The sequence below is a fragment of the Lacerta agilis genome, chromosome 1 (genome assembly GCF_009819535.1).
Source record: "Lacerta agilis isolate rLacAgi1 chromosome 1, rLacAgi1.pri, whole genome shotgun sequence".
NCBI lineage: Eukaryota > Metazoa > Chordata > Lepidosauria > Squamata > Lacertidae > Lacerta > Lacerta agilis.
The window spans coordinates 70,523,333-70,544,649 of NC_046312.1; the positions used below are offsets into that span (position 1 = coordinate 70,523,333).

General features: G+C 41.2%; 2 protein-coding genes across 7 annotated transcripts in view; one reads left to right on the forward strand and one right to left on the reverse strand.

Annotated features, from left to right (window-relative positions):
• KCNC1 (potassium voltage-gated channel subfamily C member 1) overlaps positions 1-11,999 on the forward strand; it is a 112,178-nt gene extending 100,179 nt beyond the window's left edge. The window contains exons 3-5 of one of the 5 annotated variants that reach the window (XM_033153884.1): positions 7,736-7,924; positions 10,338-10,390; positions 11,218-11,999. In XM_033153884.1, coding sequence (XP_033009775.1) covers positions 7,736-7,924; positions 10,338-10,390; positions 11,218-11,277 — 302 coding nt within the window. In that variant the 3' untranslated portion in view covers positions 11,278-11,999. Of the gene's footprint in view, positions 1-7,735; positions 7,925-10,337 lie in introns of all 5 variants that reach the window. The other 4 variants (XM_033153916.1, XM_033153892.1, XM_033153900.1 and 1 more) reach the window with 4 other exon arrangements.
• Positions 12,000-18,311: 6,312 nt separating this feature from the next.
• The window catches only part of SERGEF (secretion regulating guanine nucleotide exchange factor), a 101,162-nt gene continuing 98,156 nt past the window's right edge, over positions 18,312-21,317 (reverse strand). For both annotated transcript variants that reach the window (XM_033153929.1, XM_033153937.1), the window contains exon 11: positions 18,312-18,808. In XM_033153929.1, coding sequence (XP_033009820.1) covers positions 18,627-18,808 — 182 coding nt within the window. In that variant the 3' untranslated portion in view covers positions 18,312-18,626. The remainder of the gene's footprint in view (positions 18,809-21,317) is intronic.

Below are 21,317 nucleotides of genomic sequence, written 5' to 3' on the forward strand. Positions count from 1 at the left end.
ACCTAAGACTGAAACTCAAGTCGGAGGGTGGTGCTGTAAGATCTTAAGTGGTGGCTTGGAGAGGTAGCTTCTGCAATGATTATCTCTCCCTGCTACGTTAGGTAGCACAGTGAAATATCCCCAGATATCTGACCTGTTCTTTGACTATAGCATCCTACTATGAAACTACTATAATTTTAGTTTGATTTCATAGGTACAGTACCACTGTGAGTGAGGCTGTAAGTACTGCAAGACCACCTCTGGTTCTGAGGTACATTTTTGGAAGGAAAGTGCTTCCAGGAACAACATTTTTTTCAGGATTGCACCTTTCCAGAGTCACCTGTCAAAGAAAGACTGCCTGACCTTCACATTTTGACCCCTTGTCTCCAGATGTCAGTAAACCAACATGTCACCTCACTCCAAGAAACAGTGCCTCTAAATGGTGGTATTGTCTAGGAGGGAGGTCACAGCGTTGGCCAATAAGGTTTGTGAGAGATTATTACCTGAAGTACCTTTATTGAGACCTACACTTCCTGGAGGGATCCAGTCCAACACTTTGGTGAGTAAATACTCACAGGTAGGTTGGGTTTAAGGGCCTCTGGGTTTAGCATGCTAAGCTAAATTCTGCCAGCATAAAGTCTTTGGTATGCAGATGACATCAAAGTGCATTTTAAAATATACAAAAAAAATTATAAGGCTTTTTAAAAATGATAGCACTGATTTAAAAAAACCTCTATGTATATATTACATTAAAACTGTAAAGTTTTGGGATAGCTAAAAATCAACGCAATTGCTGTGTAGTAACAAATTAAGTTTTTTACATGTTCTTCATGTTTCTCTTTCTCTCTCTCTCTCTCTTTCTCACTATTTGTTTTTTTCTTACTGTATGTTGCTTGCAACTTATATATGTTACAGACTGTCACATTTTATATTCTGACGTTTTTCTTCAATTCCTATCAACCTGAGCTCCATGTTGGGCAACAGAGGACATTAGAATACAGTTCATTAAATCAAAACAACAAGGGATGTCACAGACTAGGTAAACTCCATTGAGGTTGTGACACACAAAACCTGATGCAAAAGGTATTAATGCCCAAAGAAAAAAAAAGTAAGTACTTGATGCGACATGGCACTAACTGGCTAAGTTGCTCTCTTTAGTACTGTCTGCATGGAAAACAAGTTAATTTGCATTGCTCTCCAGCAGAAAATTTCAAGAACATATTGGCTGAACAATAATTTCGCTCCTGGTTTCAAAAATCACTTACACCATAGCTTTTGTCAAACTCTAACTCTCCAAGCTGTACTTACATCCATATTCTCTCCAAGCTGTCATCTCATCATCTCATCATTACCTGTCTGTGGTTTACTGTATCTTCCTCTGTAATTCTTCTGTGTTATAATCTATGATCGATGTAGCCCTTGTGTGCTGGTAACCCATCCTTAAATATGTTTACTTGGAAGTGAGCCCCATTGTCTTCCAATGGAACTTACTTGCAAGCAGGTGTACATAGTTAGAACTGGAATGTGTCATCACCATTCAAAGGCAAACAACAGAACATGGGATTTTGTCCTTTTGAATCCCTCCCAAGCTCTGGCACACATAAATATCCAGTGTTCCTCTCTGAACATGGTCTGGTACACAAACCAAATAGGATATTTTGCTGAACTAGAGACTGCCTGAAAACACACCTTTTATTTTCTACAAAGTAAATCTTCAGAGAACAATCAATTTACAGGTAGTTTTGTGTTCAAGTCTCAGGAGAAAAATCTTGGGTTTGTGTCCTCATTCTCCTTTGGTGTACATTTGTAAGCATTGTTTTGGATGAATAAAGAAGAGAAAATACATTATATATAGCTACATAAATGGAGAACGGGGGTTGGGGGAGCAAAAAGTATTTACAGTTCAGCCAGACAACATTATAAATCCTAAATACATAGGGAGACCACATTCCCACCAAATATTTAAAGCACTATGATACCGCTTTAAACAGGCAAGAATGTAATTTATTAAGGGTGCTAAGAATTGTTAATAGGCCCCTATTCCCCAGCACATACAAAAAAACAATTCACAGAGTGATTTAACAATCAATCCTTTTTCACAGGAACCTTGGAATTGTAGCTCTGTGAGGGGAAGAGAGGTCTTCTGACAACTCTCAGCATCCTTATAAAACTACAGCTCCCAGAATTCTTTGGAGGAAGCAATGACTGTTTATAGTAATATAGTGGTGAGAATTTGATCAGAGAGTGTAGCCTCACACTTTACAAAAGGTAGGCAAGTAGTTGGTTGAATCACCATTTTATTATTTTTAAATAAGCTTTTTATATCGTAGGTCTAGTATTTATGTTTTGAAGCTGGTAGGGAATCAACCTGCCCTCAGCTTATTATGGTGCAAAACAGAAGTTAATACTCTTAAGAACTTTGTAATTACTCGGCATGCCTAAGAGATATAGGATCAGTTTTAGATTGATTAATCTACACTTTTAGCTCTTATCAAAAATTCAACGGGACTTACTCCTGGTCAAGTGAGGGTAGGATTGCAGCCTCACTCCTCAAGCTCCTAAAGGTTATGATTCAACTAAAGAGGACTTCTGCTTGCACAAGGGAACTTTCCCCCTCTCCTCACCCTGGGCACCCCCACACCCAGAAATTGGCTTGGAGGGGTCAGGAGAACCCACACACACACCTCCCCAGAACAGTTTGTGGGGGAAGAGAGGATGACTTGTTCCATTTGGCAAGCCAAAATGGTTGTTCTGACATCATGATCGTCTTAGTGCAATGTTGAATTCCTCCCAAAGGGTGGTATTCAACTAACTTTTACTCAGAATAGACTCACTGAAATGAATGGGCATGAGTAAGTTAGGTCCATTTATTTCTGAATAAAACTTAGCTGAATGCATCCCAAAGAACCATAGGGGGCATAACTTTGCACTATGTTGATCATTCTGACAGGGCATGCCCAGAGGAAGCCCTGTTCCACAAGCAGAACTCCTTGTGTAGACTCCTGCTGATAGGACTTATTCATTGAATCCCACATTAAACTCCATTTTTTAATTCCCCCACCAACTTCCAATATTATTTAAATTGAAGACACTAATAAAACTTGATTGTGGCACAGATTCCAAGGTTAGCATGGCTTGGTCAAAACAGTTAAATGATGGTTTGACATTTGTCTGAGCTGTAGGTTCATGAACTCCCCTTACACTAGAGCTTTCCAAACTTTTCATGTTGGTGACACACTTTTTAGACATGCATCATTTTGCAACACAGTAATTCAGTTTTACCAGCAAACTGGAGGTTAAGCTTAACCCTTATAACAGCATTTGTGTGGCACACCTGCACAGTGCAGCCAACACACTAACGTGTCACAACACAGAGTTTGGAAAGTTCTGCCTTACACACTTCAATCCCTTTCTTGACTTCCTGGTTTAGGCAAACTATAGTTTGACATTTCTTCTGAGTCAGCAATCTGTGCATCTGGAAGGAAAGCACAAATCAAAGCTTGCATTTTTTTATTATTATCAACCTACCATTTGCCTGAATTATGTCGGGGGAAATGGAGGAGGAGAAGGATGTCCTGGAATATGTCTTCCTAGATATGTCAAGTCCTTGACACAGAATATTGCACCAGTCCCCTCTCTTCTATACTTTTCACTGAATAAATTGCTTATCATTGTTTGGCCCCTTGAAATAAATTCTGGGATATGGGAAAGTTCATCTTAATACAACTTTACCATTACCGCTTGACCATGCAACAGTGACCTTCTGAATTTCTGAACACAACCATGTACAGAGGTGCTCCTCATCCAGCTTTAATTCTTTAGGAGAGAAGACAAGCACCACCCATTCAAGGATAGTGCATATCAGGTTAATCCCTGGCTATTGCACCAGTGCTAATTGTGTCCCCCAGCCAGGGTTGGAATTTGCTTATGAGCAATTCAGTGAGACAGGGAGTAAAGCATAACCAGTGATAAATGCAACAAACTCAGTGAATCAATTGGTTTATTGGTGTACCATACTTCACTTGCATTTTGGAATAAAGTTCAAAGTTACCAACTCAGGGCAGGTGAATAAGATCTTGTCATCTTCCCCCTCAGCAAAATTATCCCCAAATTAACAACTCCTACCATATCTAGAGATTGGGATGTGGGTGGTGCTGTGGTCTAAACCACAGAGCCTAAGGCTGGCCGATTGGAAGGTCGGCAGTTCGAATCCCCACGACGGGGTGAGCTCCCGTTGTTCAGTCCCAGCTCCCGCCCACCTACCAGTTCGAAAGCACGTCTCATGCAAGTAGATAAATAGGTATCACTCCGGTGGGAAGGTAAATGGCGTTTCCATGCGCTGCTCTGGTTCGCCGGAAGTGGCTTTGTCATGCTGGCCACATGACCCAGAAGCTGTATGCCGGCTCCCTTGGCCAATAAAGCGAGATGAGTGCCACAACCCCAGAGTCATCCGCAACTGGACCTAATGGTCAGGGGTCCCTTTACCTTTACCATATCTAGAACATTACATATGATATATATTTACAAATAAAATGATTAATGTGAGCTCCCCAATCTTTTTGAAGGGAAGGGCTTGCATGAAATATATATAAAACACACTATGTTACATGCTGTATGTTGGGGCAGAAGAATGCTATGAATTCTTTCCCCCAGCCTCCAATGCACACAAATGCAACACATGTGTGGCACTTGCACATGATAAGATGCTTCCTTGGTTTGCTCACTTTGATAAATTACCGCTTAGTTGTTATCTTGTAGTATTATGTTTTAACTATAGGAAGCTTCATCTGTAATAGAATTTTGTATTATGTGTTCCTTGAGTGCTTTGTTTGGCTTTCGCAGGGGATTCCAGAGTGTCCATTAAATGTTATTATAAAGCCATAAGCCACACTAGGTGCTTCCTAGGTATACCTTTATGAGGACCCAAACTTCCCCCCAAATCCAAGAGTCACTTTTCAATTTGAGGACATTAACAGAAACATGATAACCACAATCTGCATTATTTATGCCATAGGCACAATTGATGCAAGCAAATTGGCATGCAGCAGGGACTGGGAAGCCAGATGTTGTTGGATTCCAACTCCCATCCACTCCAGACAGAATGGCCAAGTGGAATTATGGGAGCTGGAAGTTCAACATCTGGAAGGCTACAGGTTCTCTATCCCTGGCAAAAAGGTTGATGAGAGCTTATATGCAGCAGTGTCCAATTATATTCAGATAGTTATGGATCAGCTGTTTGTGTTTGTTAATGCACAACAGCTCAAACTCACTTTTCAGTAGAAAAAGATGAAATTGCTGCTCAATGTAATGTTTCTGTTTCCATATTATCTTTGTCTTCCAGATACCAAACTAATAAATAAATTACATAAGAAAAATTGCTTTAGAAAAGGTACAGGTGTTGTGGTACATCTTCAGGATGGTCACTCCCTGCTTGCATTTAGTTAGCACTTTGTCAAATCCCTCCAACTCTTCCATTCAGTCCCCATCAAAGGCACTGGCAATTTGTTGCCCAGCATGAACCGTGCAGCGAGTATGGTAGGTGTAGTATTATGAGAATGCAATGAGCAAAGGTACTTTTTCAAGGTATTGGGTCCTTTCCCCACCCATTCCACTTATTGAGTGTCAAGACCCCGAAACCACCCCCTTGATGGTGAATAAAACACAAGGACACAGATATTAGTTTAATGTTATTGGGTAACTTTAGGCCACAACTTTATTGGTTACAGAATGTTAGCAGTATTGGCTTAGGCATTGGATTGACCAGACTATATCTGACTCCTGCCCATCATGCAGGGAGTCCAGTAAGGGTCAACCACCAACAGGGGGAGCCCTGTTGATGCAAACCAACTCGAGCTCCCCCAGGGTTCCCAACGGGATCGTGGCATGGCCCTAGCCCCACCCCGGGCTTTGGACAAGATCCACATTCCCAGATTCCTTTAACGGAATACCCTTAAGCCTGGGGGGGCAGGTGATGGCCACACCTCCCCTCCCCCATCATAAGATCAACCAATGCCTAACCGCCAAACTTTACAAAGTTGTGACAATTGCTACAAGGTAGGCGAAAACCAAATGGCCCATGCCAATTTGCAAAGTGGAAAAATTCCTACCAGGGCCCTCAATGGCGACCAACTGAGGTCCATAGCAAGGCCAATATTGACACCTGCAAATTAAGGAGGGAAGGAGGGAGATTGAGGAAGCGAGCAGAGAGGAAGCTCTCCAGCTCGCAGCTCGGTTTAAATGGGACCTGGCCATGCCTCCCCAGCCAGCGGATTGTCTGGCTGGTTGATGATGTGGCAGGGAACCTCCGGGTGACACGGGACTTTGTCCCCTCGGCCCCGGAGAGGAGTGGGTGGCCATGTGGTCTGCCGCAACTCCTCCCCACAGTGAAGTGGAGCAGATTTGCCTAAGTGGATTCAGAACTCCCCTTCATCTCTAAAGCATTATTAAAGAGCTGTTTGTAAGAATAGAACTAAGGGCACAAGAAGAAACCTTACAATGCTGTTTATGTACATCCTGCTCTTCAAATTATAAAGAGCAAGAATGGTTGGCTAGTTAATTCATATCAGATATCTTTGATTGTTCTGCGCTCTCTTTTATCCTTCTGGATTGATTTTATTAATCACGATCTGTGAGCTAGTGAAAGCTACGAAGTGTCTCGAGCAAGGTATATTGATTGTTGACACCTGTCATGAGAATCATTGTTCTATATACACTGCCCCTTTAATTTAAACTCTATAGGATCACCTGCCATGTCTGTCCAATTATCTTTATGTAATAAGCATTGTGCAACCGAGGCTTTGAATGCTGCAGCTATCTGTGCTACGCCACTCAAAACAAAGGGTTTACATTAATGCCTGGTGATCCCCCTATGGCCAAAATATCCCAACTGCCATATTCCAAGTATATATTCAATATATCCTTTGCACTTTAAAATGTTAGAAGAGCACTTTAAACTGCTTTGAGATTGTGAAGCAAGTCACACAGAGGAAAAAGTCTGTTCTCATGGAAACATGTTGATTGAAATGGACACATTTAAAAGCCATCTATTATCATCTGCAATGTACGTTTGTTTTCAAATCCCATCAGCTGCTTGATTATCTTGAGATACATAGCATCCTGTGCTGCCGTTGCAAAAGGCAAAAAAAAGTATGTCTTTGAAGACAACTTCAGCAAATGGATTTTTATTGTAAAGAATCCATGTTCTGCTGTCATATTCCATTGTGTCCTCTGTGTGCATCTGTCTTAAATGTGTGCCACCATTTTGTGTAAACCAAAATGGAAACAAATCAGAAGCAACTTGTGTAAGGATTATTTCCTGAGAAATGCACCACAACAGGTATAAATCAGCAAAGCTAGAATGCCACACACAAAAAAAGAATCATCATCAGTGCCAGTCTCCAAAGGGTTGTGAGTTCTAGGAAGTTCTTGAAAAACAGATAATTTGGGTGCCATCTTCCTTCATGCTAAATATAATCACGTTTCTAATTACAGACCTGCTCACAGAGCTAGGAGCCAAAGCTACCCTGTTTCTAACAAGCTAACATTCTGTTTTCCCCTTTCACTCTTTTCCTTTTCAAAAAAAGAAAGAAAGAAATTTCATTTGGTGCGCTGCACACCTCCAACATACCTAGGGCAAATGTGCTACTTTTTTTTCCTTTTTCTATCTCACCTTTTAGCTGTTGAACCCTACCAACAGATTTCATTCTGATCAAACCATTATTAGTGTTTCAATAGCCTTCTGCTTATATGTTTGAAGATTCGAAACTGAATGGGGAGGTGGCCAAGGCGGCGCTGGCAAATGAAGACTGCCCCCACATAGACCAGGCTATGTCACCCGAGGAAGGCCTGCCCTTTACCCGTTCTGGCACTCGGGAGAGATATGGACCTTGCTTCCTCTTATCAACCGGGGAATATCCCTGCCCGCCTGATGGAGGAATAAGAAAGGGTATGTAGATGAGGTCCTGTAATCACATAGATAGTAACATAGTTTAAGAGATAAAGTACTTACTGATAAGTAGTGAGGTTGTTTCAGATAGTGGCTTCTTGTGCTACAATAACAGCCTGATGCCTGCATTTTAAGTTACTAATCTGGGCTAGGAACAGTGGTTCCCAAACTCTTTAATCTGTGTGCCCTTTGCAAATCATTTCATCTAGTGTGCAAATCTAACATCCACCTGCACCAGCCCCCAAGACCTTAGCTGCCATACAAGGCTTCACAGCTCAATCTTCTTTCCACCTTCCTATTGCAATTGCTGTGGGACAACATGGTTCCAACTCTTTCACCTGCTACAAAACCTCTTTAAGCTCCCGCCTTCTCTATCTTCTGTACCCCCATTTCATGTGTGGCAGGCAGAGAGGAGGAGGCAATTCAAACATGCTCAGCAGAATTTCCAGAAGGTCACTTGTAGGTCACTTGTAGAGGCCTTTAACAAATGTCATGCAAGGAGCGATCTCTTGGCATGATACGTTTTGTTGTTTTAGGGTGCTCATGTGCCCCTAAGGGTACAGGTACCAGTTTGGGAACCACTGAATGGGGAGGGAAGCAAAATTGAAACAATATGTGTGATAGTGTCAAGCAGCTTAGTCTTCCATGTTGGTTTATTTCAACAAGTGCCAATAGGGAGTAGTTAGCAGTATCCTTAATCTATTCCAGTTTCTTCCCCAAGGAATGTGAGAGACTCACTGATAGGAATAATCCAGGAATGACAGCTATTTAGAAAGTGCGGGCATCTTAAGACAATTGTTTGGCCATCTCTTATCCATATACAGCACATAACATTAAACTCTAGCCCATTCAGCTTTCATAACTCAGTAGAATGGCTACCACTTCATGAAGACAGTGTTATGCTCTCCTTTTGCTCCCATGTTCCTTTGCCTTGACCACAGTTAGCATTCGTTATTGTGGCCTGTTGCCAATCTCCCTGAATATTTTCACAAAACTTTTATGACCGTATAGACTGCACCTACTACTGAAATAAAAACAAGAGCATACACACACACACACACACACACACACGGAGAGGGAAGCAGACCATGGTTTATTTAAGCGGATGAACTGATGATGGTGAAAATGCAAACAAATTAATACGCACCCTAAGAGATTATCAAGCACATGCTTAGATACGTAAAACATATCATTTAAATCCATTTCAGTGTAGTATACATACGCCCTGGTCTGATAACTCCAGCATGTGGACGGAGGCTCCAATGTGCCTGTGGAGCTTTCTGTGAATGGTTGCTGAATACTCTGTGGTATGTTCCCATATAAGAGCATGCCAAGTTTTGGGTGTCCCCCACCAAAACAACAACAACAATGAATTGTGGCTACAGAGTGTAACACTGCATATTGACCAACTGCAAATATGGTAGGGTGAAATCCATGGCACAGGATCGTACTCTACAGAAACTGTAGGATGTATTGCATGTCAGTAGGGGGAGACTATGAATAAATGCCAGTTGTAGAAATAGAGCAGCTGTAATTCTAACTTCAAAGCCTATTGATGATAAGATATAGTAGGATAATTGTACTTTCATGTGAAAGTATCTCTGCTGAAAATTCCCTTTGTAGCAAAGTGTTTTATATCTGATTCTGTATTGGATAGGTGTTGGCTACTTTCATTCAACTGGAGTCTTCTTCTTTTTTGGTTCTTGCTTCAGTGTATTCTGAGACTTCTGCAAATTATCATCTCACTGGGGATTTTTTTTTTTTTAAATGTAGTTCCCATGATGCACCACAACAAGAACCAGGCTCTGCCTGTTGAGTGAAAGTACAGCCAGCTAACTAAAGAAGTATAAAATGTCAGCATATTGTTGGCCTGTTTGAGGGGTGGGAGGGTGTGTATATATATACCTTTTGTGTTCCAACCAAATTTCATTTCCTAGATTGTCTTACTGTCTATAATTTGCTGAGCTGTTTTGTGCATGTCTAAAAACTGGCAGAGGGGAAAGGAAAACAAATGCATGCAACAATACTGGTAAACAAACTGAGTAGTATCTCTATAGCAACATAATAACTGCTCTTGCTTTCGTATGGGCTTTTTATGTTATAAAGACATCTTTTTAGGGGTCCCAACCTTCAGATAATGTGATATGTAGCTATATAGAACATGGGATATTTATTTCTTCCAGCTGCTTTATGGCATTGCCTACATTATAGTAGAGGGTTTCCATCCAAGGGAAAGGAGGTTATTTCCCCTCTCCACCATTTTCTGATTGCTTCTGACATGGTCATGTTGCAAGGGATACTACTCTCAGCATGTGGAAGCATGAGGATGCTACTGATCTGGCTACTTTGTTGACCATTCTGTTGTTGATCCAATGCTGTATTTTTGCATTTATTTTTTTCTTTTTAAATGAAGGTTATGAAATGTCACGGAGTCTTAACAGCATAGCTGGCATAAGTGGAAAAGCGGTAGGATTATCCTCAAAGCCTGCACCCTACAATTCTCCTAGCCCAACGAGACATTCTTGGTCTCCCATTCCATCCATTTTGTAGCATGGATCAGTAGCAGAGAATGGTCTAAATCATAATACTAAAAAAAAGAAAGAAAAAAGAAAGAAAAAGAAATGCTATTCTTTCCAATTGACCTATGTGCTGTCACAATATAATGCAAATGGTGATGATGATTGAAGCGGTCTGTCTCTCGGTAGCATCTCATGGGGACGGTGTTACTACTGGTTTTAGTAACGCTTACACTGACAACATCCTTGATCGGTAGTGCTGAGATGACACTAGGTGGGCATTAGTAGCTTTGGCGGGCCATAACACTGCATGATATTGGAACATAAGACAACAAGGTGGATGCATCATGTAGTTTCCTCTATCTAAGGTTGCATCAGGCTGGTATGTGCTTTTTCTTGGCTAATGGTGGATCCACTGGCTCTTATGGAATGGGTTAGGCATTCAGGCCAATGCTGAAACTTGCCAACGATTGAAGATTTTGCTTTACTCAGGATATTTTTGAGCCATAGGAACCCTGCAGGAGTTTGAGCAAAACACACGCAGTAGGATGAAACTTTGCATGGGCGCCTATTCTATGTTGAAAGCAATAAGATACACTGTAGAGAGGTCTCTAGCTGGCTGGCTGGCTGCATGGGAAAAAGTACTGGCGGAGAAGAAAACTGGCTGCCTCTGCATGTAGCTCTTTCCACCTTAGTCCTCCTTCCTTTAAAACACCCAGCTTGATTTGAAAAGCGCAGGAGAGAAGCTCAAGTATTGATTATATTCTTTACATGCAGATCTTTGCAAAGAAAGTCCTGTCATTGCTAAATATATGCCAACAGAGGCAGTCAAAGTGACTTGACATGGAGAGAACGAGATGGACAATGATGGCTTATAAACGTCTGGGTGGAACTGTGCAGGCATAGAAGACCTCCTCATTTGGACAAATGTAATCTCACTCCATGCAAGTTTGCAGGATGATTCTATGTGGTTTCACAGATATAAGTAGATTTGCAGGCTTTTTCTATGGCCAAAATGTAACAAATGATAGATATTTTTTTTCTTGTTCCATAGCATGAATTGCATGAAAAAAAACCTGCAATTGTATGAGTAACTTTAAAGGAGGGGTGGGAGGCAAAGTGATCTATTTTCTTTCAAAGCTCTTTACTTTTACATACATTGTTGTAGCCAAACTGTAAAATGTTCTAAAACCGTACATTCCTTTGCTATGGATTGCTTCTTTTTGTATACAAGATAAAAAGAGTTAATGGTTTTAAAAGTGGAATCAGGCGGTCATATTGACCAAGCCTTCATAAATACATCACATTAACATGAAAAAAAACAAGAACTTTTCATTCAACTAGAATTGTGTAAACTGTACAAACAACTTTCTGTTCCTGTCTGTTTTTTGTTGGCATGCTTGTGAAACATGGGACCAACTCTTGGACCTGATGGTAACAGCTGGTCTAGACTTATTTTCCAGCTCCGGTTATGTTGTATTTTATTGGTGTATAGATCCAATGTGAAGACCCATCATGGCAAATTGTTCACATTACGTAATCAGTGATGAATTTAACAAAACACAAAAAAATGTTTGTTGTTTTTAAAATCAGAAAAATCAGAAAATCTGGGATTTACAGTATACAAATCAGGAAGCTACTCAAGTGTAAGCTTGTCTCAGAGTTTAAGAAACAAAATGATGGCATTGTATGCAATTTAGAACTTCTGAGTAAAATGCATGCACAATGTTATGCAAAGCAAATCCTAGCATGAAATAAATTTTGTATCATGGTTTCAATGCCTGCTGTACAGTGTAAATCAGAATTCTTTTCTAAAATGATCAGAGGTTTCCAGATACACTTCTGAAATCATGAATAAATAGAAGACTCCCAGTGGAAATATAAAAGCAGCTTGATTTTGATTTGCTTCTAAAATGGCAAAATTGGTGAGTGCATCATCAACTGGTTCCCCCAAATCCTTGATACAACTTGTGTCTACAGTCTTCACGACACTGATAAATATAACAAATGGAAGGTATGACGTAGAGTTATGTAGGTCTCTTTTGCTCCCTCTCTTCTTTCCCCTTTAATAATAAAAGTTTGGCTTTTTAGATGATAATGTGAAGTTGGGTTTTCTTCTGTGGTTCACTTAAATTCTCCACTTTACAACAGCAACCCATGTCATGTAAGTCTTTAAAGGGTATCAAGAGCAAAATAATTTTAGGAATAATAATAATAATTTATTATTTATACCCCACCCATCTGGCTGAGTTTCTCCAGCCACTCTGGGAGACTTCCAACAGAATATTAAAATACAATAATCTATTAAACATTAAAAGCTTCACTAAACAGGGCTGCTTTCAGATGTCCTCTAAAAGTCTGGTAGTTTTTTTTCTCTTTGACATCTGGTGGGAAGGGTGTTCCACAGGGCTTCTCGCAGCAAGGGAACCGCCAGAAGGCCCTCGGCACTGGACCTCAGTGTCTGGGCAGAACGATGGGGGTGGAGACGCTCCTTCAGGTATACTGGACCAAGGCCGTTTAGGGCTTTAAAGGTCAGCACCAACACTTTGAATTGTGCTCAGAAATGTACTAGTAGCCAATGTAGGTCTTTCAAGACTGGTGTTATGTGGTCTCGGCGGCCGCTCCCAGTCACCAGTCTAGCTGCCGCATTCTGGATTAGTTGAAGTTTCTGGGTCACCTTCAAAGGTAGCCCCACATAGAGTGCATTGCAGAAACGCAAGTGAGAGATAACTAGAGCATGCACCACTCTGGCGAGACAGTCTGGGGGGCAGGTAGGGTCTCAGCCTGCATACCAGATGGAGCTGGTAGACAGCTGCCCTGGACAAAGAATTAACCTGTGCCTCCATGGACAGCTGTGAGTCCAAAATGACTCCCAGGCTGCGCACCTGGTCCTTCAGGGGCACAGTCACCCCATTCAGGACCAGAGAGTCCTCCACACCTGCCCGCTTCCTGTCCCCCAAGAACAGTACTTCTGGTCAGGATTCAACCTCAATCTGTTAGCTGCCATCCATCCTCCAACAGCCTCCAGACACTCACACAGGACCTTCACCGCCTTCACTGGTTCTGTTTTGAAAGAGAGGTAGAGCTGGGTATCATCCGCATACTGATGAACACCCAGCCCAAACCCCCTGATGATCTCTCCCAGCGGCTGCATGTAGATGTTGAAAAGCATGGGGGAGAGGACAGAACCATGAGGCACCCCACAAGTGAGAGCCCAGGGGTCTGAACACTCATCCCCCACCACCACTTTCTGAACACGGCCCAGGAGGAAGGAGTAGTGAGTTATGTCTAAAGCTGTCAGATATTAAGGGTAGTAACCGAGACTCATGGGGGGAGCTATAATATTTCATTTGGGATTCAAAGAGTAAGATACAGAGATTGCTTGTCAACATCATTCTCGTAGTTTGAACATTCCACGCAAGGTATTTCTTCAAGGGTTACAAATTCACTGTTTGAATACCTCTACCAAACATCTCAGGAAGAAAATAAGACTTCTGGAACTACTGGTTGGTATGAGAAGTATATATTTGAACAGGAAATGTTGTAGAATAAACTTGGTTTATAGGTATTCCTTTGCAATAAGTTAGCTTAATCATATTTACTATGAACCAAATTTTCTCAGTCCATTCAGATATAATAGGAGATATGCTTTTTCCAGTTATTATCATCTTAGTTGCCCGGTTCTAACATTTAATGGAGTGGAGAAAGCAGAAAGCATGAATTGGTCACACTTTTCTTTCCCTCATTTCTGAAGTTAACATGCAAAATGGGAACTAATGGCGCTCTCATCCATTGTGAGATCCATAGGCCTCCCCCCTCCCAATGATTTATGGTGAGTGATAGCCATGAGTCCCACATTACAGCGGGTGTATGTGTAGAAGCACGACGCGCTTGAACTTAAGTTGGAACAGGCTCCAAGATCAATCACAGAAGAACATGGATTTGTTATAAGGTTATGGATAACAGATGGTACAGTCAAGAGGCCAGTTTCAAAATTAGAGATCATGATGGGATAGAGCAGCAGGGGAAATCACTTGATGAAGTCAACCCAAAGCCACAAAGACTTTCCTTATCAAAACTAGCATATTGATTTGTGCTTAGGTTTCAGGAAATCCATGCATGATCTTCAGAAAAGGGTTTGTGTGGCAACCTTTCTCTACCCTGTCTAGGAAGAGGATAACAATATGAGTAACAGCAACTTTAAAGCCACAAGTGATCTGTGTAGAGTGGTGATAACATTCTCAATTGAAGTCCTACAACAGAATATCAAATTCTAAAGAATCCTGAATTATTATTAGGCTAGTGAATTTCAGAAACTGCACATCATTTTAAGAGGTGGGAGGGTGTATTTCCAACAGAATCTACTCCATCTAAACTAAATGATCCCCAAGTCTCACCCTTCTAGTATATGAGGCGCAGGTGATCCACTGAGTTTTAGAAAGATATAAAATTGGACACGGTAGCTACATGTAACAGATTAACAACCTTGGCATCTTTAAGCAGCAAACCCATTGTATCTTCCATGAACTGGTGTGACACATGATGTATGGTGGGATAATTCTGCAAAAGCCAGTCAGGAAAGTGGTTTCTTTTATTCTTTCACTCCCGAAAAGATTCTAGCTAATGACACTGTGATAAGAGTCAAGCGTAATGGCCATTAATCTAGGAGAAAATGATTTTTCATATAAATTGCTCTCGCTCTCGCTCTCGCTCTCGCTCTCTTTAAAGTTTCACTGGCACAAAGAAAATACGATCACTGAAAGGAATGGTTGTTAGGACAAATGAACATGCCAGGACTCAAAGGAAACAGAGCAGAGATAAAGCAAGAAAACTCAGAATTAAGCTGAGCACTGAAGTATATAGGATGAAAGTGCCCCAAGGCAACACTCATGTGATGGTTGCCCTTCTTTTCTCCTCACCGCTCCAAATAAAGCAATAGGTTTTTTTTTATTTCAAACAAACCATCCTACCTGCTACTTTCTGACTGACAGCATTTCACAGTCCGCACTTACCCAAGCAAAAGCAAGCCTTTAATAAGGTCAGGTTCTTAATGTGAATTAAGTACTAGAGACTCAATGCATTTTTGTAGTATCTTTTGTAACCAGTAGAGGCAGGGAGAGGGAAACAGTCACACAGACTATTGGTATACAAAAGCAGAGTTGGACTAGTAAACCTCATTAAATTAAACAGAACTGAGTAGACATAGTTAGGACTATGCTGTTACTCTCTCTGCCCCCTCCCCAGAAACAAGTGTGATTATTAGTGCTGCAGAAAGGTTTTGTGATGACAAATGACTTCAAATAGAAAGGGGTGTCCTTATCTCATCATGAAGAGAGGTACATAAATATCCAAGGTATTTCAAAAACCACAGAAAGTTACCCAACTAAACTGTCTAAGGAGAATATTATATTTTCTTCCTTGGAGTTTCCCTTACACCTTCCACCCCCCCCCCCAAAAAAAGGGTAGAGATCTTTGTTTTGGGTACCACAGATTTAGGGTGCACAGCCTGCAGGTAATGACTTAGGGGCATCCCTTCCAACTGTATGAATCTATGTAACTGCTATGCACAAAAATGCTATGTCTTTTACTAGAAAGGGCAAGATATGAGTGTTTTGAAAACATACACAGACACATATATACATAAATGCAATATTACAGCTTTCACTTTGATTCAATAAATCGTTCTAGCAGGCTACAGCTTAGTGCATGCTTTGCCTACATGGATAATACCAAGAGCACCCAACTTTGCACTGTCCAAAAGAATCTAAGTGAGATTCTGTCCCCATCCCCCCGTCCCCCGGCTTGAAGTCCTCTGGGCTAGAGGTCACCTCTAGAGTTGTTTTTATTGAAATATACTTTATTAGATGAAACCTTTTCCCCAGCATCACTGCTGGGAAAGTCACAAGATGCCACTTTGCTGTCAAATCATAATACTAATGTTTATAATCAGTTGCACTGCTGCTTGTTCAGTCTTTCGTTACGTTGTAGTACATCCTTGTCACCTGATACTATTTACCTAACGAGGTAGGATTCTTATGGTAGAAAGCCGTATCATGTTCAGTGGTGAAGACCTGATTGACAGTTTGTTATCTCACCTTCCAGCGATATTCAGTTTTCTGTAGACTCCAGCGTTCATAGAGATCCATGGCAATTTTGACACTGGATTTAGTTACTTTGTGCACCCCATTGCAATGCATTAATCACCTTCAACTAAACTGTTGTACTAGCAGACGTCAGCACAAGGATTCCTGCTAGCACCATAGGACTTTCTCCCCTTCACCCTCTCAAAGTCTGCTCAGGGGGATAGAGAGAACACCCGGAACAGTGCAAAGGAGAAAAAGAAAGGAGATCACTATACAATTTTCACAGAATGCAATAGATTCGTTACCCTCTTTACCACTTCTCCTTGTACAATTCTGTGAAACTGTACCCCTGCCTCTCCACTCCTTTGGTGAAAGCTCTTTTCTTTGTTTTTGGGATCCTCTGTCTAGACTACTGCAGCTTTTACCTCTCTGGCCTCCTTTTCTTACACATCAAGCCCCACACCTTTTTCCAAAACTCTCCCAACAAAATTGTCACTATTTAAACAGTATGGCACTTCTCCCGAATTCCTGATCTAGGACAAAACTCATTGGCCTCAACTTCAAAGCCCTCCGTAGGCATATTCCTGTGTCTTAACTAACCTTCTTAGGAAAGGCGTCTAAAGAACTGGTAACAAAGTTCTAGAACTTATTGATGAACTAAAAATGAACAAAGTTACTCAATCCAGATGGCATCTACTCGACAGTTCTCGGAGAATTAAAATACGAAGATGCAGAGCTTCTAATGAAAATTTGTAAATTATGCCTGTACCCGAGGACTGGGAAATGGCCAATTTAATACCATTTTTTATAAAAAGGATCTGGCTGGATCCCAGAAGCTGTAATACGATTATCTTCACATCAGCAATATTCAAGATAAAATTACCCAGCATATATAAGAATAAGCCTTGCTGAAGAAGAACCAATGTGACTTCTGCAAAGGTAAGTCCTGACTCACTAACCTTTGACAATTATTTGAGAGTGTCAATAGGCATGGAGATTTGGGTGATCACTGTGCAACATCAGCAAAGACTCCTGAGCAATCTTAGCAGGCATGAGCTAAAAGGCAGGCATGAACAGGAAGCAGAGAGCAGGGATAAATGAATGATTGTGACAATGAAAAGACTCAAGAAATGGAATCCACCAAGGGACCAGCGCTTTTTTATGTTTTCATGAATGTTCTGGAGTTGTGGGTGAGCACTCAAGTGGCCAGATTTGCTGATGGCACAAACTGCTCAAGCTGTTAAAAGCAAAAAGGTTACAACATATATGGGGGGGGGGGAGTTAGGGATGCGGGTGGCACTGTGGGTTAAACCACAGAGCCTAGGCTTGCTGACCAGAAGGTTGGCAGTTCGAATCCCTGCAACAGGGTGAGCTCCCTTGCTCGGTCCCGGCTCCTGCCCACCTAGCAGTTCGAAAGCACGTCAAAGTGCAAGTAGAAGGCAAATGGCGGGAAGGTAAACGGTGTTTCCGTGCGCTGCTCTGGTTCGCCAGAAGCGGCTTTGTCATGCTGGCCACATGACCCGGAAGCTGTACGCCGGCTCCCTCGGCCAGTAACGCAAGATGAGCTCCACAAACCCAGTCGGGCACGACTGGACCTAATGGTCAGGGGTCCCTTTACCTTTAAGTTAGGGAAAAGGTAAGTGGAAAAATTTGATATAGACAAGTTTTTCTCCCTTTCTGATAATAATGCAATCAAAGCTGCACATCCTGTTTCATTTCAGCAGACATGTTTTCCTATCCCCCCCCCCACAGAAAAAGCATCCTATCCCTTTTTTTAAAAAAGCAAGAAAAAAACATATATATGAGTGCAATCTAACAAATGTTGGGCATTACCATCTCCCATAGAAATTAATGAGACTTGAGTTAGTAACCGAGTATAGTTCCTTGACTAATTTCCCTGGATTTTAGCCTACTTTCACCAGGAAATATTTTATTTCAGTGCATTGTTATTGGTTAGGTTTTTAAAGAGTATTACAGGACAAGTTCCTTTCGTTTGCTTCTAAACCAGCACCCGGTTTCCCCAGTAATTTTCACAACCTTGGTTAGCTGTATATAAATATTAGTACACCGACGATTATAGTACTTGAAATTGTGCTGACATTTCTACGGTGGAAGGTTGAAGCATGGTAAATGACAATATGCCATGGAATGTCCAGCTCCGCATCCAATCAAAAGCAGCTTTGCAGAACTCAAAGTCCCAACAGGCTGAGGGACATAAACATTGGCTTCTGTTCCGTTGCCACACATCCCATGTTCATTCCAACCCCAGGAGAAACACTGGCTACCTACAAGAAAAGAAGACATGTTGTAATCAGAGCGTTAAAGCAACTAATACAACACCGCTATTCCTGAGGTCATCAATTTAGCAATCAGCAACAGCCTTGCAGAGCAATGGATATGTTTCAGTGGTAGTTGCTTAAGAACATAAGAAGCTGCTGTATATGGAATCAAACCACTGGCCCAACTAGCTCACAATTCTTTACACTGACTGGCAGTGGCTCCATCTGGAAATGCTGGGAATTGAACATGAAACCATCTGCATGCCCAGCTATAGCCTTTTCTCAAAATAATTTCCAAGTAAACATGCACAGAATCGGGCTGTTGTGCCATCACTTTATTCTACAAGAGCATAGACTGGGAATTAAAAATGAGGAGATAGGGGTTGCAAATGACCTAATATTTTCATTACAGATTACAGTGGTACCTTGGGTTTAAGAACAGCTTAGTTTATGAACAACTTGAACTAAGAACGCAGCAAACCCGGAAATAGGTGTTTTGGTTTGTGAACTTTGCCTTGGAAGCAGAACATGTTCCGCTTCCTGTTGAGTGTGTTCCATTTGTAAATTGAGTCCCCCACTGCTCGCCTTGGTTTAAGAATGGAATTCCGGAATGGATTAAGTTCGTAAACCAAGGTACCACTGTACTCAAGAAGGGAATCATAATGTGAACTTTAAGGTCTAGATCCAACTTTGTACTGTACATGCAACATTCCATTATCCTCTAAGTATCTCTTACATATCATTTAGTTTTCCTGTTGCAGAAGAAGAACCGCGTTTGCTGGTGATATTTGTACTGTACATGCAACATTCCATTATCCTCTAAGTATCTCTTACATATCAGTTATTTTTCCTGTTGCAGATGAAGAACCGCGTTTGCTGGTGATATTTAGGTCTCTGAAATTCAGTACAAAATTCTCAGCCTTATAAAAGGGGTTGACGCCAAAAAGTCTGAAAAGTCGCAGCTCAGTTTTCTGGAAACTATTTCTGGTATTACTGTGCTCCTTTTGGCAGCGACAATCAAAGAAAAATGCTTTCACAAATGGAGCGATACTCTTTCTTTTAAACTTATGCCAGTGTAACTGAATCACACTTAAGCAATAACAGTGAGATATCAAGTAGGCTACTGCTCTGGGAAAACAAGTTCTCTATTTAGCTCAGTATTCAGACACAGAAAAAGTATCCTAAGTATTCTAATAGTCAGATCTAAAACTACACGCTCAAATCGTTGACCTAAAACTTTCAAGTTAATATTAAAAATTAGTATTTAAGCTTGTGGGATATTTCCCCAGTCTTTGGGAAAATACCCAACCCTAAGAGTGAGCATATTAGATCCCTGCCCTTTGTGAGAGCAGCCATTTTTCTGTCCCTCCACCCTTCCGCACACAATGCCTCTGAAATAATACTGTGTCAAGACATGGTTGCCTTTCCCAAAACATTTTTTGAGAACATCATGGCCTACCAAGACACCAGTCTGCCAGCTCCATTGCTACAAGCAGTAGCAGAATATTTTGTTTTTTAAAAAATGCACTACTGTTTCTTGTGAAAGTAAGCCACCACTAAGGACTTTTTTCCTGCTCAATTTGCTGACTTCCATGGCCTGCAAATGGCCCTTAGTTAAACAAACCATGGTTTCCCAAGTACTTTGGGTTAGTTGAAAACTAGAAGGAGAAACTTCTGATTTCTTTGCAGATGCAAAAAGAGAAAGGAGGAAGGAATATGCCTCTCCGTCTACACCATGTTCTTAATAACCTTCTGCTACCACCTTTGCAGGCTCAAACAGGCAAGCAAATCCTCCCTCAATCATTGTAGTTTTGATCTTATTTATTTGTAAATTGTCTCTCACATATACGTGGTTTCTCCTTCCATGGTTGCTATTCACTTGGAGGCGGGTTGAAAGCCCCAAAGAGAAAGATCCAAATTGACACATTTTGTAAACCAAGATGGGAACTTCTTGCTGTTGAAGGTAAGCAATGAGTAAAAATTATGGTTCATCCTGCATCACATCTAATTTGGCTGTAACATTTAACATGTTATGGGGCATTAATAGGTTTTCTCGGTGGATTTCTGGCACTATTAGCCTTGATGGAGCAGAACACACACAAAAAAACCTGGTTTCACGTGTATAGCTGAAATAAACTACTGAATCATTCTATACCTCAAAAAAGAATGGGGATGTGGGAAAGTGTTCCGTACTAACAATAGCATCTACCTCACCGGGTGGTCCTTTTATGTCTGAACCAGTTCCATGTTGCTACTCCAGTTCTTCAAATGTGAGCTGAATAATACATGAATTGAAAAAAGGTTCTGCATATCTTGGAACTTAATGCCCTGTAACATGTTAAATGTTACAGCCAAACTAGATGTGATGCAGGAGAACCATAATCTCTCCTCTCCTCCCTCCACAAACCTTTTTTGCTGATTAGAACAAGCGGAGTGTCTGTATTTCCTTCAGAATGGCTGGTTTACTACTACATAAATTATACTCTGAACCAACAAGCCTTCCCAGCTGTAAAAT